At 47.8% G+C, this 18,620-nt stretch overlaps 1 protein-coding gene across 3 annotated transcripts in view; it reads left to right on the top strand.

The window, feature by feature from the left end:
- The window catches only part of SMOC1 (SPARC related modular calcium binding 1), a 154,313-nt gene that overhangs the window by 118,354 nt on the left and 17,339 nt on the right, over positions 1 to 18,620 (top strand). For all 3 annotated transcript variants that reach the window (XM_060095926.1, XM_060095925.1, XM_060095924.1), the window contains exons 8-9: positions 16,636 to 16,828; positions 17,384 to 17,466. In XM_060095926.1, coding sequence (XP_059951909.1) covers positions 16,636 to 16,828; positions 17,384 to 17,466 — 276 coding nt within the window. The remainder of the gene's footprint in view (positions 1 to 16,635; positions 16,829 to 17,383; positions 17,467 to 18,620) is intronic.

The following is an 18,620-nucleotide window of genomic DNA, read 5'->3' as shown; positions in this document are numbered from 1 at the left end:
CGATGGGTTAATTCCCTTCCAACTTTGTCTTCAATTAATAGCTTAGGGATCGTCTTTCATGAGTAGTTGATCCTTTTAGCTAAAAAAATTTGATGGTATATTTTAATATTTTAATTGACTTTCTATATGCCATGCAGAAGAATTTGAAAGAAGAATGGCTGGGCATAGAGAAGTTGGACTTCAAACCTTAAGAGGCTTGGATCTATGTGTTTTTAAGGCTCTAAATAGCAGCCTCCAATCTTATCTTTTCTGGTTTGATCTTTTGAGGGTCTTGTGAGTGTTCAGGTTTTGGTACTGGCTGAACCCTTGTAGAAAGGTGGTAATTTCTGAAGAGTGGTCAGATTAGAGTTCATTTACCATCAATGAAGACCAAAGTTGATAAAGTTCATTTACCATAAAAAAACACCAAATGTCCATCGACAGGAAAATGTATTAACAGATCCAGTCTGTATCTCTATCGGGGGGGAATCATCCTTCTTTCAGCCTCAGACTTCGTTGTGAGAAACGCTACTTGGCATATTTATGCCTGGTTGTTGAATTTAGTCATATCATCATTTCCTGATAGATAGCAGGGGCTGTAAACTAAAAATACATCCCTGTCACCTGGCAGGCGGGGTTTTGCATGACCATTAATGAATGAGTGTGCTATCCTTGCCCCCCTTTTGGTTTATCTGTATAGTATGCCAGCTTTGTCCTAAAGGTCATGGGGACTGGAGTGCACAGAATGGTTTAGACCGTGAGGTGAAGTCACATAGCCCTGGTTGATTTTTCCTGCTGAGTACCTCGGCATGTGTCTGGTTCCCTGTTGGATAGAAGCCGGAGGAGGTGTGGGATGCTGGGGTGGGAAGGAGCCCATGTGACATCCCATGGGCCAGAGTCTTTGACAGAACAGTGCCATGGTTAAAACACAGGCTTTGGAATCAGCAAACAGGGGTTCTCATTCTGGCTCCAACACATAGTAAGTGACCCAGTCAAGTTAAATGCCTGCCCCACCCCTGCCCCGGCCACTCCCACTGAGCCTCAGTTCTCAGCCAGGATCGTAATCTCTCCCTTAAAGGACAGTGAGTAAAGATTAACTGAGTTAGTCTGTATGGTACTTAACCAATGTCTGGCTAAGTGATAAATAGTAAGTGCATGATAAATTGTAGGTACAATTGTATTTATTATCATCATCATCATTGGCAGGGGAAATGGGAATATTAACGATACTTCTTCTAGTGAGAATTCTTCAATCAAGAAAGAATTTGTGACTGTCACCCTAAGCAAAACATCTATTAGGAAGCTTCTTAGATCCTTCCTCCACTCCCCCTTCACTGTTAGGCAAATATGACAAGTCAAAGAGAAGTGGTTTTGGTGCCTGTGGTATCTGGAAGTGATATCTGCAAAAGGTCCCTGCATTCCCTGAGTCCCCAGCAGGTCTGCAGAGCCCCAGTAGGAGGCTCAATTCTCATACAGTGACCAAAGGGTAGATAAGAGGGAGAGCTCTCCCTGAAATTACACAGCACCTTTTGCCCTGAAGCATTCGTTTGACATTTAGCAATGCTTCCATGATTTTTTTCTGCCTACCAGTGGTTAATTTCTCTACCTAAGTTATACTCTGTGAAGGCAAGGGCTTTCGGCCTGTCTATTATATCTATTAGAGAATCTAGCTCAACGTGTTTGCTTTGGAGAAGGACGAGGAGAAAAGATCATCATCAGTAAAGCCAGAATCATCAGTGTCATCGTAGCTAGTCCATATCAGCTGTGTGTTATCTCATTTGAGGGTCACCATAACCCTATAAGTATTGTTAATATCCCCATTTTACAGATGAAGAGTCAAAGGATGAGAGAGAGGAAGTAACGTGTCCTGGGTCACAGCTAGTAAGTGGTGGGGCTGGAGAAAATGACTTCTTTTGGGGAAGAGAGTGCCTATCTTCTTGGGCTGCATTCTCTGTGTACAGTAAAGAGACAATGTCAAGTTTGAGGGTGTTTGCTTCCGGTCAAGTCCTTCCCCTTCCCACTCCTTCTTCCCCTGTGTAGTTTCCAAGTGCATGAGTGTGGGATCATATTGAAAAATGGTTTCCAGGCAGGTACAGTCCCCTTCCTTTTGTGAGAGGCACCCAGCCACCTTTATTTTTTCCTGGTTTGCCCCAGTTATGTCTGTAAGTTTAGCGTCTAGGACAGGCTAGTTGGAGGAGAGCTAAAGGTTCCCTGGGAGTAACTGAGACCAGCAATCATGATCAGAGATTGAGACCATAGGCATTTTCTAATAAACTAGGGACATGCTCCATCATGATCAGCTGGTAAAACTGACTGAGTGCCTGTCAACCTTTTTGATGTAATTAGGTGTGAGGGACACTGTGTCACATAGGCATGTAACAGAGGTTGGCAAATGGCCACTTGCCTGATTTTGCAAACAAAGTTGTATTGGAACACAGCCATGTCCATTTCTTTACATACTGTCTATGGCTGTTTCTGTGCTGCAACCATCGAGTTGAAGAGTTGTGACAGAGACTGTCTGGCCTGCAAAGCCTAAAATATGATCTGACCCTTTACAGAAAAAAGTTTGCTGGCCCCGTTATACAAGATTGAAGTAGAAGCATTTGGATGGGAGCGTGTATAGCAGGGTGTGTCTTTCTCACGTTTTGGGGCCCCTTTCCTAGAAGCAGGGACTGTGCCTCCTGAGATGTTTCCTGACATGCCTGGGGAAGCCTGCATTAGCACAAAACTCTTTAGACAGCTCACATTGCACTTTCTGCTTTCACGTGAGCTTTAACATCCTGTCCTGTGCGTGCTCTCACAAGTGGGTTGCCCAGGAAGCATCCTGAGGCTTGGCCTTCATAGGTGGGGGGTAGGGAATCTTTTGTATGTAGACAAGATCAACCACATAATGGTAGAAGCATGGGCTTTGGTATCAGGCGAACCTATAGACCTGGCTTCCGATGCTTGCTTCCCACTGAGAGGCTGGGTTACCTTGAGAAAGTTAATTAACTACCCTGAGCTTTGATTTCCTTACTTATTAGTTAAAATCATGAATGCCTTGCAGGATTTTTCTGAGAATTCAGTGTATCTAAAATGCCCGGCACATAGTAGGTGTACATGAATTATTGAAAAAAACCTCAATGGAATATCCTGACGTACTGTGCTAGCCACTTTTCACATGATCTCACTTGGTCTGATGAGAAATCAGATAGACTTGTATGTTAACTTGGGTCTGGGCGGCTGGCTCTGGTATGGACTAGAGCCTCTGAGTCAGGCCCCTGGGACACTTTGCCATTGGAGTTTCATGAAAGATTCTGGGTCCAGGAGAGCTTCTATCTTTGCCTCTGGGGAGGTTGGAGTGGGACTCTGAGAGCCGACTGAGTGAGAGCCCTTCTCAGCTTTCTCTCTCTCAGAGGCAAAAAGGCATCCCAGTTTCTTTTACACCCCAAACATCCTTCTTTCACACTCAGACCCTGTGACGCCAGGTTTGTCTTCTGGCCTGGGGACTGTTGATATTGGAAAGGTTCCACTGGGCAGCTGAAGTTTTGCAATAACATGACACATATGCCTGCAGACTTATCCTGTCTCCTTCCCTCCTCCTGGAGGTTTTGGCCCTTGTTTTTAAGGCTTTGTCATGTGTTCATCATGGTTAGTGTCTCCTTCTGAGTATGTGGCAGGGTCAGCAGCAGCAGGTTTGCCTGTTGAACTTCTGTTTGATTCTCGCCTCCATTGTACCAGGAATTCTTCTTGCAAGCAGGCAGACGGCACACCTGGTGGCGAACATCCTAGAATTTGAGAGACAGCATCTTCTCCTATACAAGCTGGCCAGAGACTCTGTTCTGCTTTTATAAGAAAACAGGAACTCTTGCTGAGTTTTTGGTATCAGGGGCTAGTGACGAAGGCATTTCTCAGTATAACTAGAATTTCAAAAAACTGTAATCATCTGTAATACGTCTTAGAGAAGAGAGTAAAGAGATTAAGGAAATGACAAAAATTAGGCTTCATCTCATCCTCCATCCATATCTTACTGCTTTGGATTTTACTACAGGCAGGCACTTTCCCACAGCTGTGATTGATAAAAGTCTTGTTTTTTTTCTCTCTGTATGACAAAACTCTGTGCTTTCTCCTCTGGGAAAATGCCATCTCCCAGGAAACGTGGTCTCGTGAGCCTTCACTCTGTTCTTCTTGCAAACCATGCCCTCAAGGCATGTGAGAAGGCCCTTCGCCTCTGTCTCCGCCTGGTTCCCTCCTGTGGCCCCTCTGAGGTCACTGGACTTCCCTTCCTCCCCCCCCCCCCCCCCCGCCATTTCTTTCTTCCCTTTATCTCCACCTTTTCTAGTTCACTTCCTTCATGATCTGATCTGGGACTCCAAGAAGCCCTAGAACCTGGCCCTGTGGGTTAAATCCAAAAGGACCACGCCTTTCCTTCCTTACCTCCTTGCCTGGCAGACCCTCCTTCTGTAGATCTGTGAATGCAGCAGCTGGTGGTAACCCTGCTCCCTGCAAACAAGCCATCAGCGGGGACACAAGGTGGAAATGCATTTCTTATAAGTTCTGCCATGACAGTGACCCCTGTCCCCCTGGTAAGTGAGAGGGTTTGCCTCTCTCACCATCTACATCACAAGTAAGATGTTTACAGCATCCTGTCCTGACCTGCCAGGCTCAGATCGGTGCTCTTCTAGGCCTGCTTTTTGGGCCCATTGGTCACATTTTGGATGCTCCTCCCTCACCTGGCAGCTCCTGCTGGGGTGGCTGCTGCTAGGACTGGGATTTGGGGTCACAGAGGCAACAGCACCTCCTGGCTGGATCCCCCACCCACCGAACCAGTGCCCTTGGCCTGCCCAGAAACCGCGGGGTGATGGAATAACCTTAGGCCTGGAAAAACAAGCAGTTCTCAGGGAAACCCGCGGTAGCTGTTGTAAGCAAATACCTCACAGCCACCTGGCACCTCACACACAACGTGGCTGGGAGGAAGAACGAGTCATCCACGAACGCCAGCAGCCGCGGATGGGGCTGGGCTCGTGTGCGTTTAAAATACCTGTCTAAAAACAGACCCTTGATGTTTATGTCTGTCACTGGCCTTCTGGACGTCTGCCCATCTATCTTATGCAGGTGTCTTGGTCCACCAGGGCCTGTAGAATAGAGCCGGGGACAGGCATGGGTGGCCATCCCTATGGCTTTCTCCCTGGCAACAAAGGCCTTTCTCAAGTTCTCCCTTTGCCAGGAGGAGTTGAAACACGGTTGGAGGCCCCAGAGAGCCTGGCTCCACAGTCCCTCTTAACCTCGTTTTAAAATTAGTTTTCCCAGTGGCCTTGCTCCTGCAACCCGTGTTGTCTGCTTGGAACACAGAGGTGCAGTGGTGGCTGGGAGGGGTCTGGAACTTGCTCCACCAGCAAAGATTTTATTGCGTATGTACGCTTTGTGGCGTTAAGAGCAAAACCACCACATCCCAATGTTCTCCTTTGGCCTCTGCTGCTAAAAAATCCTAATTGAAGGCCCTGCCGAGGTATTGTAATTGGCTTCTGCCAATTTGCTAGAAGGCAGCTACTATCTCTGCTTTGGTCCCAGGGTCCTCATTCTGTGTTTATTTGTAAAATGGCTTTGGAAGTAAGCAGGGTATATATCTTATTAACACACTCACATGTGCAACATTATTGTTTGGGGGATGAAGTGTGAAGTTATGATACTTTATTTGACAAATTAAAAAATATTTCTTCCATCTCCCCGCCTTGGCCCGTGACCCCTCCTTCCTTCTCGCCTGAATTTTTATTTGCTAGCTCTTGCCCTTAAAGGACAGAGCTTATCAGGTCAAGGTCAACAAAGTTACTGAGAAAAATTAGGAAGACGCCAGCTTGCCACTTCTCAGTACTTGTCGTTGCAAAACCACTCTGAAGCGTTTTGTATTCTTTTTGGTGGAAGGGTCATATGAGCTCACTTAATGGCGTGAGTCAGTAGAGATGGAGCCTTTTCTAAAATTTGAGTGGATGTGAGTCAGTGATGCTTTGGGGGAAAAGTTTGAAAAAAGTGCCTATGTACTATATTGGGACAATCCACCCTAGAAGAAATATCTTCTGTAGAATTTATATCTTGTTTTCCTCCACTTTTCAGTTTCTGTCTGTGTGGGAAGGACGAGGTCACTGCTTCAGACAACGGTGAACCATGCATGGCCATTTTAGGTGCCCCAGGGAGAAATTATTTAGGCAGGCTGGTTGGTTTGTAATTGTCCCTTACACGCCCTCACCCACTACACTTCATCCCAGCACGGTGCCCTATTTACAGAGCCCCCTGCAAACGCTCCTGTGAGTGGGTGCTTCGGGGACGTGGGGCAGGCGTTGTTAGTTTTGTTCTGGGGGGAGCCTCTGAGCCACAGACGGCTGGACACAGTATGACCGTGGAGGGGGGTGCCAGGCGTGGGGGCGAATCTGAAGGCCCCCAGCAGCCTTGCGCCTCACTCAGCCGCTTGCTGGTGCTTGGGCTCCCCTGGGGCGGGGGAGGCTGAGTTGGATCCCCCTCTGAGCTGTGGGGAAGCTCTGGGCTAGTAGTAAGTCTGTGGGCCATGGGAACTGTAGCCTCTAGTACCACCGCTTATTTTTTATATTTTATATCTTTATTGGAGTGTAATTGCTTTACAATGGTGTGTTAGTTTCTGCTGTATGACAAAGTGAATCAGCTATATGTATACATATATCCCCATATCCCCTCCCTCTTGCGTCTCCCTCCCACCCTCCCTATCCCACCCCTCTAGGTGGTCACAAAGCACCGAGCTGATCTCCTTGTGCTATGCGGCTGCTTCCCACTAGCTATCTATTTTACACTTGGTAGTGTGTATGTGTCCATGCCACTCTCTCACTTCGTCCCAGCTTACCCTTCCCCCTCCCCGTGTCCTCAAGTCCATTCTCTATGTCTGCATCTTTATTCCTGTCCTGCCCCTAGGTTCGTCAGAACCATTTTTTCTTTTTTTTAAGATTCCATATATATGTGTTAGCATACAGTATTTGTTTTTCTCTTTCTGACTTACTTCACTCTCTATGACTGACTCTAGGTCCATCCACCTCACTACAGATAACTCAATTTCGTTTCTTTTTATGGCTGAGTAATATTCCATTGTATATATGCGCCACATCTTCTTTATCCATTCATCTGTTGATGGACACTTAGGTTGCTTCCATGTCCTGGCTATTGTAAATAGAGCTGCAGTGAACATTGTGGTACATGACTCTTTTTGAATTATGGTTTTCTCAGGGTACATGCCCAGTAGTGGGATTCCTGGGTTATATGGTAGTTCTATTTTTAGTTTTTTTAAGGAACCTCCATACTGTTCTCCATAACGGCTGTATCAATTTACATTGCCACCAACAGTGGAAGAGGGTTCCCTTTTCTCCACACCCTTTCCAGCATTTATTGTTTGTAGAATTTTTGATGCTGGCCATTCTGACCGGTGTGAGGTGATACCTCACTGTAATTTTGATTCCATTTCTCTAATGATTAGTGATGTTGAGCATCCTTTCAAGTGTGTGTTGGCAATCTGTGTATCTTCTTTGGAGAAATGTCTATTTAGGTCTTCTGCCCATTTTTCAATTGGCTTGTCTGTTTTTCTGATATTGAGCTGCATGAGCTGCTTGTATATTTTGGAGATTAATCCTTTGTCAGTTGCAAATATTTTCTCCCTTTCTGAGGGTTGTCTTTTGGTCTTGTTTATGGTTTCCTTTGCTGTGCAGAAGCTTTTAAGTTTCATTAGGTCCCATTTGTTTATTTTTGTCTTTATTTCCATTTCTCTAGGAGGTGGGTCAAAAAGGATCTTGCTGTGATTTATGTCAGAGAGTGTTCTGCCCATGTTTTCCTCTAAGAGTTCTATAGTGTCTGGCCTTACATTTAGGTGTTGCATCCATTTTGAGTTTATTTTGTGTATGGTGTTAGGGAGTGTTCTAATCTCATTCTCTTACATGTAGCTGTCCAGTTTTCCCAGCACCACTTATTGAAGAGGCTGTCTTTTCTCCATCGTATATTCTTGCCTCCTTTATCAGAGATAAGGTGACCATATGTGCCGCCACTTCATTTTAAATGAGGAAAAGGAGCCCGGACTAGTAAGGACCTTGCCCAGGGCCACAGGCCCATCAGTAGCTATCGTGTGCCAAGGCCTCTATTTGGTGCTAAGGGGGCCAAGGAAAGAAACAGAAGGAGCATCTAAGGAAGGAGCTGACCATCAGGCAGTGGTGTGTCAAAGACAGGGGCGGAGGTGCGGTCCACCCCAGAGGGGAGGGATATTCTATCACAGACATTGTTTTGAGTTGCTGACATGGTGATCTTTGAAAGTAGACTGGTTCTTAGTTGTGTTATTATATTTTTAGGTAAACTAAAGACAGTGTGCCCCTAATTGCCTGTACCTAGAGCAGACTGCTCCTGCTACCCCGCCCTTGGTCATCCCTGCAGTCCACCTGAGAGACTGGTCATTCACGGGGATGGGTCAGGAAGGCCGGGTTTGCTGTACATTGGCTGAGGACACTGCTACCCTAGACCAGCTAATAACCTACCACTTATCAACTAACTATGGCACTGGGTTCAATGCTTTACATATACTGTTGTGTTTCATCTTCACAATGACCCCGTGAGGCCTGTGCTGTGGTTACCCTACTTTTACCGGTAAGGACCTGGGACTTAGAGAGCTAAAGTAAACAGAGCTAACAAGCGGTGGAGGCTGGTCCATCTGACCCCAAGCCCGCGCTCTTGACCACCGAGCTATTCTGCCTCTATTCCGATCGTTGTTGACTTCCGTGAGCAGCGACAGAAACTCCCATGTGCCAGGCCTGGGCTGGAGTTGCAGGGGCAGGAGTGCTAGGCGCTTCCTCTTGCTCTCAGCCTTGGTGAGGAAGCCCAGGTATCCCCATCTCACCCTGACTCCTGTTCCTAGAAGCTCTTCCCTCTGGCTGCTCGTGTTCCCCCTGGTGTTTGGGAACAGCCATCCGACTGAGCTTTTACACCATCCTCATTTCTCCCATGACCAGAGCTGAACAGCATCTCTTCACTTGGCCAGTGAGTTCATCAGAAGGGGTGCCCTCCTCCAGAGACGTGGTCCAAGGTCCCTTTGTAGGTTAAGATTGGGTGATGATGTTATCTTCTTCACATCATTCGCCTGCCTACTCTATGGGGAAAAGGGCCTTTAGATGATATTAAATGGAGAAACCCATTCCAGTGGAAGAGGTGACCTTTTAAATTTGTGCATATTCTGTTTCTATTCTCACTCCCTCCACCCCTACTTGATACACATCTGAGCACAATTTCAAGGACTGACCTTGTTCTGTTTATCAGGGAGTCTGCCTGTTCCCTGCCCTGACAGGACCTCTCTTTTCCTGACCATTGTCTGTTCCAAAGGGAGCCCTGAGGAATGGTTCTTTGAGGTCCCCTCCTCTTCAGGGTGTTCTCGGAGTCCCTGGATGACTCTGAGACTTGGGGATTGCTGATGGCCAAGTGGCAGCTTGGTGCCAGACATGATGGGAGGGCAGAAAAGCAGTCCTCCGGGGGATGGGTGCTGACCCTGTGTGGCCAAATTAACAGAAAGGGCTGTTCAGTGATGTCCTGTGCATCACTCCCCAAGATGTGCACTCTGCAGCATCTCCTCCTTGGAGACCACATGTCCAGTCCCCGGGCCAGCCCCTCAAAAAGAGGCAAGTCAGTGCCTTCAAGCCTGGTCCCTCTGGTCCCTCCTTTTGTTCCCGCAGTCTCCTCTTCGGCCAGATTCTCTGCAACTGTCCCGACAGCACACGCCACTCATGCCAACCCAGAGGCTCCCGAGGCAGGAGCCATGTGATTTCTTACGCCTCTGGAATTTCATGTTGTGATTCAGGAAAAGTTGTTTTTAACAGAAGGCTTGTTATTTTGGGTTATCCTTCAGCATTTCATTCATTTTTGATAAGAGGCTAAGTGGGTGTGAGGTATTTGAAGGGGCTTCAGGGTAACTGTAGCCGACACAATGCTAGTGTTTCCTTTAATATTCTTGGCCCAGTGGGATGATTCCTTTTGCAACGAAACATAGATAAGCTCCTCTTGTTTTTCAGGCGGGTAACTGTGTATTGATTTTTCCCTTAAGAAAATCTAGTGCTGGATGGTCTGAGGATTGAATGTGGCATTTCCCAGGATGAGTCAAAGGGACACATTTTCTTTTTCTGGCCTCTGTGGTCTCATCCCCCATAACTTGGCCTTGACTCAGAGATGGGTGGTCCCATCACTGAAGCGTCAGGCTAGAAGAGAATCCTGTGGCTTGGGATGGAACAGCAGAGATTCAGCAATAGAGGGGTTCTTGGGCTAAATACTCTGTGGATCCTTTATACCCAAGACTCTGTGGTTCTCCTATGAGTGAGGCGCTGCAGGTCAGGGATGGGTGTGGGGAAGGATCAGGAAGTATGCGATAGGGTCCTTGCCCTCAGGAGCTTGCAGTCTTGTTAAGTCCTGGTGCTAAGGGTGAGGGGTCCAGCAGGGGAACAGATACTCAGACTCAGCAGAGAGAAGCTTTACTCTAGGTGGGACCCCCCAGGGAAAGCTTTGGGGATGGAGGAGGCCCGGAATGAGGGTAAGTTAAGATCTTGTGGTTAGTTCTTTCTTCTTGCTACGTCTTACAAAACTTTTCTGACCTCTCCAGAGCCTGCCATGGTACCAGCGTACACCCAGTACCAGCCTGTGTGAGAGCCTGGGGCCAGGAAGGCCCCTGACCGCCTCTGCATCCTCTCTGTGAGCCCTAATCTCCTCTGTTACTCAGGATCTCACATTAGATCTGAGACACCAGGAGCACCATCCTCTCTCAGGACATTGCCCTCAGCCCTGTCAGCATCCCACTTCCCTTGTCTGTAGTATAGACAATGCTTAGTTAGGGCAGCCTGAGAAGCAGCCCTTAATTAGCAACTGAGCCGCCACTCAGAGGAGAGCTTCTGGTTCTTTCTCTGCGAAGATTGCATCATTCATCAAGGCATCTTCCCAAGTCATGTCTCTATGACCCATGACTCTTCTCAGCTTCTCTGTGTATGGTTTTCTGTCAGATTTGGCTTTTTTCTTGGTCTCATTTTTCATAGGGACCTAGTGATGGTTAATTTTAGGGGCCAACTTGGCTGGGCCACAGTAGCCAGTTTGGTCAAACACTAGTGTAGATGTTGCTGCAAAGGTATTATTGTAGATGTGATTAACATTTATAATCAATTGACTTGAAGTAAAGCAGATGACCCTCTGTGATGTGGGTGGGCCTCATGCAATCAGTTGAAGGCCTTAAGAGCAAAACCTGAGATTTCTTGAAGAAGGAGTTCTGCCTCCAGACTGTAACATAGAAATCCTGCCTGAGTTTCCAGCCTGCTGGCCTGACCTATTGACTTTGGACCTGAGACTGCCCCATCACTCTTACCTGAATTCCCAGCTTGCCAGCCTGGAGCCAATTCCTTAAAATAAATCTCTCTCTCTCTCTCCCTCTCCATATATATATCCATCCATATCCACATCCATATATATATATTTTTAAAATCTATCTATCTATCTATCTATCATCTATCTACCTATCTATTTTTTTCTATTGGTTCAGTTTCTCTGGAGAACCCTGACTGCTGGTGATCTTCTCTGACTACTGCCTTTTCTCTCCTCCCATCTCCCCTGGCCTCCATCACCATAAGGGTCCCCTGCTCTTTCTCCCAAGAGTTCAAGATATGACTGGCTCACCAATACCTGCTCACTCAGGTGTTGGGTTACCCAGCACCCCAGCTTTTTTGTCTGCTCCTTCCTGCAGCAGCTTCTCCTCTGGAAGTCAGCAGCCAGAAAGAAAGACCAGTCCAAGGACCTGAAACTCGAATCTTTTAATGTTTATGTTTGTTGGACATCTTTTTTTCTTAAGTGAAGAAGAAAAAAGAAACAGATGATAAAGGAGAAAACAAAGGATAAACTGTGGGCTAAAGTCAAAATTGGGGATTAGCTGAGGGATGAGGCTGTCCACGCTCTCCTTTGCTCCTAATTACCACAGGTCACTGAGAGGCACAGAGGCAGGGGCTGGCCGTAGCAGACGGGGCTGTCCTCCACGCTCCTCCTGTCTTGGCTGGACACCTGAGAACCCGTGCCCTGGGCCTGCACACAGGGTTTGTGTTGTCTGGCTCAGCCCGGTCTCCCTCTCCCCGGTCCCCCTCCCTGCCCACTCCCACCCAGCCTTAGCCCTGCTTTGCTCGGCTGCTGTGTGATTGTTGGGATAGAGGGCTGTGTGCTTTCTGGTGGCAAGGGCTGGACCGCGTTCTCATTCCTTCCACAGGCTACTTTTCTGTTGTGTTTCTTCTCTCAGGCGGTCAGAGTTTTGTGAGTGAGATTTAAACCACCCACTGCCAGGTGGGGAGTGAACCGGCTCTCACTGGTTCTCGGAATAGGATTAGAGGGGCTGGGTGTGTGTGGGTGTGTACGAACGTGTGGCTAGGTATTCCCGTGTCGCCCTGGACAGCCCTGATATTTCCCTCTCCCCCGCTGTTTATGTCTTCCAACTATTTGCAGATGGTCCCGGCCCATTCTCACAGTTATCAGGCCAGACCTTCTAATCTTGTCATCTTTCCCTGAACTTCCTTGAGCAGAGACGGAATGTTTTAGAACAGTGAGTATCCACTTCTGAGGAGCTTCCTCTCTGAACCAGTGGTCATGAAGAGGCCCTTGAAATAGATCCCCTGGCTTGCATTCTGGAAGGTGACTTCTTGGTATCTGGAAGATCTGATAGTTGTGAATTTTAAGGTTCATTTGGGAGGTGACTGAGAAGGGCAGAGGGTGACAGTGGCCCTAAGGATGGGGCTGCCTTCTGGGTCCTCAGATACAGAATAAGCTTATGCCCCCTGGTATGTACCGATTAGTATTTGCATGAGGTCTGGAGAAGCACTGAAGGAATAATTGTTTGATCGATTGATTGATTGATTGGCTGAAGGGTCTGAGAGGGCTGCAAAAACACTTATGGGGTAAAGAGTTGAGCAAGTCTAAGTGTTTCAGTTATCCATTGCTGTGTAACAGACCACCCAGAAATATAATGGCTTACAACAAGAATAATTTATTCTTTCTAACGTGTCTGTGGATTGGCCGGGTGGTTCCTTGACTGATTCTACCTGCACTCACTCCTGGACTTGTCCAGCTGGAGGGTCAGCTGGGCTGGGGTGTCCAAGATGACTTCACGCACACGCCTGGCAGTTGGTGCTGGCAGTGGACTGAGCTGCTCTGGTTTTCTTCCATGTGGCCTTTCATCCTCCTGGAGGCTGGACTGGCTTTCTTATGTGGTGGTCTCAGGGTGGATTCCAAGAAAGGGAAAGTGGAAGCTACAAGGCCTCTTCAGGCCGAGGTCTGGAAACCACACACTGTCACCCCTGTCCTTTCCATTGGTCAAAGCAAATCAGAATCAGCGGGGAGGGGTTTACCCAAAGGCATGAATACAGGGAGGTGCAATTCACTGGTACCATTTTGTAACGATCTACCACACCAAGTAAAAGAAAAACATAGGTTAGATTAAAAATCAGGTTAGCACATGGCAGTGGGAGCTGATATTAAAGAGAAGTGAAGGCCATGGCCTGGGAGCAGACTGCCTGGGCTGGAATCCAGGCTCTGCCACTTCCTAGTTGTTGACCTTGAGGAAATCACACAGCCAGTCTGCTCAGTGAGGATAATAATAACGCTTATCTTAGAGGCTTGTGATGAGTTTGAAGTGAGTTAGTGGAAGTGGCCCGTACAGAGCTGGGCACACCATAAATACTCAGGTAGCTGTTAGCCATTATTATTCATGTACTGTCTGTAAATGGTGGGTGAGTTACAAATTTGGCCTTAGGGGTTCCGGTTCCGAGGCAAAGAGGGAAAAATATGAGGGTACAAGGTTTGGAGTGTGCTTAAGCTGAGAAAATCGTTGGTTCAGAAGAAGCAGTGCTGTTTCAAATGGATAAGTACCTGTTTTTACACATTTGCTTTCAAATGCAGCAGATTTGGGGCAGTCTACAAAGCGACTGGCCTGGCAGATCTTCACACCATAAAAATAAATGTATTTTTCCCCGAAAGCAAATAATTAGAGACAGTAACCTCTGTCTAGAATTCAGCAAGACAGGCTTGACTGTCAGAAGCCCTTGACTGGAGCCCCAGCCCTCCTCTCTCCGGGGTGAGTGAACTTGGGAAAATTCATGGATCCCTCCATGACTCAGCTTCCTTGTCTACAAAATGGGCATAATAACGGTGCCTACTTCACACGGACACAGAGATTAGGCAAGTAGAGCCCCTAGTCTATCGCCTGCCTGGCACATGCTCCTCAATGAATATTTGCTTTGACTATCAGTAGTATAAAGAGGATTTTAGAGGAGGTTTTTTCTCTGTTGGAAGACAAACTCTCTGTGTTTTCTTCGCCAACAGTTAGTGCTATGATTATAAACCTTTCCTGTCTCTTTCTTAGAGGAGCACTTGAACTTGCAGGGATCGTCATAAAGTAATAAGCAAGCAGATAAAGATAATAAACCCTGCATTTCACCTTTTCTCGAATTCCATGCTAACCCCCAGTTTTTCCAAATTATCGAGTGTCACCATTTGTATGGTTTGTAGTAGTCTCCGTGGAACTCCGCGCAACCTCTGTGGAAGCGGGCTACAAACATTTCAGAACAGCCTTCAAGGACTTCCAGAAATCTGTCGACAGTCCCCAGACCACAGGTTCCCACCTCTCCTCGGCTGGCTGGTCTCCACATTCCCGCAGTTTCAGGATCCCCAGTGGTGTGAAGTCAGGTCCATCATTTGCTCCGTTTCTGGGGAAGCTTTCTCCACCTCTGTTCGCATCTCGCTTTCCATCTGATTTATGGCTTTAGAATGTTGGCCTGGAAGATCTTTATTTAAAGCCTCTGTCAGAGGTTGTTACACGAACGCAGTGCCAGTAAAAAGCTGTTTTCCTTTGGTTTTTCTCCTCTGTCACTTTTTCTGTGGCATGAACTATGAGGTAGGAAAAGAAAGTTACCAACTTGGGGTTGGGAGTAATCCCCTGGAAGGTGCCAGGCTCCATTCCAGCCAGGGGCCGAACTCAAAATTCTGGGTCTTCAGGCCAGGTCTCCCCATGGCCCCCCTCTTCCAATCAGTTTATGTCTCTTTCCTAAGCTGCCTCTTAGGGGCCGTTCTGGTGGTAGTTATAATTGGGTTCAGAATCTCGAGTCTAGTGCCTGTCAACTGTTTTAAACTCCTGTTCCTCTAACTAAGGAGATTCTGTTTAGTTTCACTGTGTTTGTGTTATGAAAACAATAGTTCTTTTTTCTTCTTTTCATTTTCCAGATCAGTATTATATTTTAATAGCAAATGTGCTATTCATACCTGTCTCCTGACTCTCAGATATTTTTATGTGCTTAAGGGAATATTCCCTCACCCTGCAATGAGAATTTTTGAAGCACTTTTCCTCAGAGTGAGACAAAAATCATTTCCCATCATCTGACTTCCCTCTAAGACAGCATGGAGCTGCTTTGCGTCTCTGTGTGCACCTACAGTCTGCTTCAACATCTGTCCGGTTCATATGTGTATCATTACCAGAGTCATTATTTCAAAGGGTCTGGCTCCTTCAGAGTTGAGCTTCTGGATTTTCATCATTTATGCTGTTGTTCAGTGAGCAGGATGAATCTCCACATTGCTGATACCAAAGTCCTGGCTCTTGGAATGGTATTTTTGTAAAACACTGTGAAAATATCATGGGATACCCAAGACGATTCCTGTCATCTTCTTCAAGGGGAAAGTTGCGGAATATTGTTCATGAAAGAAATAAAGTGATAATAAAGTAAATAAATAAAGAGATAAATAAGTAGATCAAAAAAGTGATAGTACAGGAATATGATGTGGTCCCTTTTATTGTTAAAAAACCCCCAGTAGATGTGTGCATATGTATTTATGTGTGTGTACCTGAAAAAGAAAACGTCCAGGGCAGGTAGTGTTTAACTTTGGGGGGATTAGGGTTTTTTCAAATTTTTCTTTATAACAAGAAAAGGAACCTAATGCTATTTATTTTTAATAACTAAAAAGAAAAAAGAAAAAAAATCCCCACAGAATCAACAGAAAAACAAGAAAGGGAAGTCAGGCAGGTTGACTGGTCAGGGGTCGTGTGGGTCTGAGGCCCCCAGGCCTGGCCCAGGACACCATGCACTGCCTCAGCCTGGGCCTGACTCTGGAGAAACCAGGTTTGGCTGTTCAGAGACGTTGACGTAGTTTGTGAGGCCGCTGAGTACAGACACCTTCCTGCAGGCCTGTTTCTCTCTCGCGCTGGATGGAAGCAGTGTTGTGTAATCAGCTCAGCTCCGTTCAGCCTATTTTGTCCAGCCCTGTTGGAGGCCTGGAAGGGAGTGGGTTTGGGCCTTGTTCCTGCTCCTCTTGGGTGCCAAGCATCAGAACATCTCCCTGCCCTGAGGACAGTGGCCTGGCCCTGTCCTGCTGCATCTGGGCTTGGGAGAGTGTCCACACACACGGGCATTCCTGCATCAGCTGTCAGCTCGCAGGGCAGCCAGGCTCCTGCCCCCGCCTCTAGGGGGCCGCAGGGAGGTTCTGGGCCTCCAGCCCCTCACTAAGGGCTGGTGTGGGAGACACAGCTCCCCTTGGTGATTCACCAGCCAGCCATCAGTTTCCTAGGACCAGGCCAGGTCCTGGCAGGGAAGGCACAGGAGTGGGAATCACCGCAGGCCGTGTCTTCTCTTGCAGAGAAAGTTCACTCTTGTGACCAGGAGAGACAGAGTGCCCTGGAAGAGGCCCGGCAGAATCCCCGCGAGGGCATTGTCATCCCCGAGTGTGCCCCCGGGGGGCTCTATAAGCCAGTGCAGTGCCACCAATCCACTGGCTACTGCTGGTGTGTGCTGGTGGACACGGGGCGTCCGCTGCCCGGGACCTCCACACGGTAAGTCCCCCAGAGCCCATCCTGCCCCTCACCCCTCAGGTGAAGCCTGGGGTAGGACAGCCAGCTTCCTGTTAGGCTGTCACCTCACATCTCCTGGCTTTATTGTCCTGGCCTGGTGGGAGTCGAGTCGCTAGGGGAGCAGCATCTCTGCTCGTGGGCAGATGAGGTCCCAGTATCCTGGATTCTGGTCACGGGTCTGGCCTTTCCTAGCTGGGCGACCTTGGGAAAGTAGGTAACTTCTCTGAACCTCAGTTGATCAGTGAGAAGGGTATTGCCCTGCCTGAGTCACTAGGTTCTATGGATCAAAAAGCTCCTGTGTGCAGACATAAGGTAACAGCGCTCTACGAGACTGACTAAGATGACATGGCTGAACATGTCTCTGTGGGAACACCGATGCTGGGATTGCCTTGTAGCTGCTGGACAGTACAGGAGATATTCTGCTGCCAGCTCTGGGAGATCTAGGCTTAGTGACCGCACAGATCATTGCTGGTAGTAGGGGCTGAAGTCAGCTCAGTTTCCAGCCCCTCCTCACCCCCTGCATCTCTCTCTTCTCAGCTACGTGATGCCCAGTTGTGAGAGTGACGCCAGGGCCAAGAGTGCGGAGGTAGACGACCCCTTCAAGGACAGGGAGCTGCCAGGTGGGAGACGATACTACGCCTTGCTGGTGCCTTCACCTCTTCCTGTTCCTCCAGCCCCTCATCATGCAGAAGCAGCGCCCTCCTCTGGGTCTGCTTCCCCATCTGTAAGATGGAGCGGGGACACTGGGCAGGGGCATCGCAGGAGCCGTGGGATCTGCATCCAGTCTGGGATTTGTTCCTAATTAGTCCTGTGCTCTTGAGCACACTGTTTCTCCTCCTTGCTTTTACTTTTTTATCTTTTAAATGTAGTCACTGGGTTAAAATCCTACCCTTGAAAGCTCTACAGTTCTTTCTCTAAGGGTGACTGGGACGATGATCTGGGGGCTGTGGACCCTTTTTCCCAGGGCTGCAAAGAGAAGATAGCTCACAGGGAAAGGCTGTCCTGAGGGGCAATGATTCCTGGTGGCCCAGAACTGTCACTGGGGTATGACACAAGACTCACAGGCAGGGACCCAGGACCTCTAAATGGCTGCTGGATTGCGTTTCCCTTATTTATAGTGTTCTCTGCCAGTGAGTTACAATAAGAGTAATAAATATTGATGGCTCAGAACACTGTAGTCTTTTTTTTTTTTTTTTTTTTGCGGTACGCGGGCCTCTCACTGTTGTGGCCTCTCCCGTCGCGGAGCACAGGCTCCGGACGCGCAGGCTCAGCAGCCATGGCTTACGGGCCCAGCCGCTCCGCAGCATGTGGGATCTTCCCAGATCGAGGCACGAACCCATGTCCCCTGCATCGGCAGGCAGACCCTCAACCACTGCGCCACCCGGGAAGCCCCATGCTTGGGGTTTTGCTGGAATCACACAGTGAGGAATAGAGAAACAAAGGGTTTGAGAGTACTTATAAGGGAGGGTTGATAATTATAATCTAAGCTGGATGAGGAGAGATGTGAAAAAAGGAGGAGGTTCTTGGATAGGTAAACAGGTAGATCTACTTGAGTCAACTTTGACCTTGGAGTTCTCTGCATTCCTCGTGCCCCTTCAGCACCTGGTCCTTGCTGCTAGAGTCGCTCCGTCCTCCTGTACCAGAACTCGCTTGAGTTCCCCAGTAGACTATGAACTTTACAAGGAGAAGAACCGTGTGTATAATAATATCCCTAACATTTAGCATAGTGCCTGAGTGGATACTCAGCAAACATTTGAGGAATGGAAGGACACTG

The sequence above is a fragment of the Mesoplodon densirostris genome, chromosome 4 (assembly GCF_025265405.1).
Source record: "Mesoplodon densirostris isolate mMesDen1 chromosome 4, mMesDen1 primary haplotype, whole genome shotgun sequence".
In the NCBI taxonomy this organism is placed as follows: Eukaryota; Metazoa; Chordata; class Mammalia; order Artiodactyla; family Ziphiidae; genus Mesoplodon; species Mesoplodon densirostris.
Note: the sequence above shows the minus strand (reverse complement) of the source record. Positions and strands in the feature narration are given on the sequence as shown.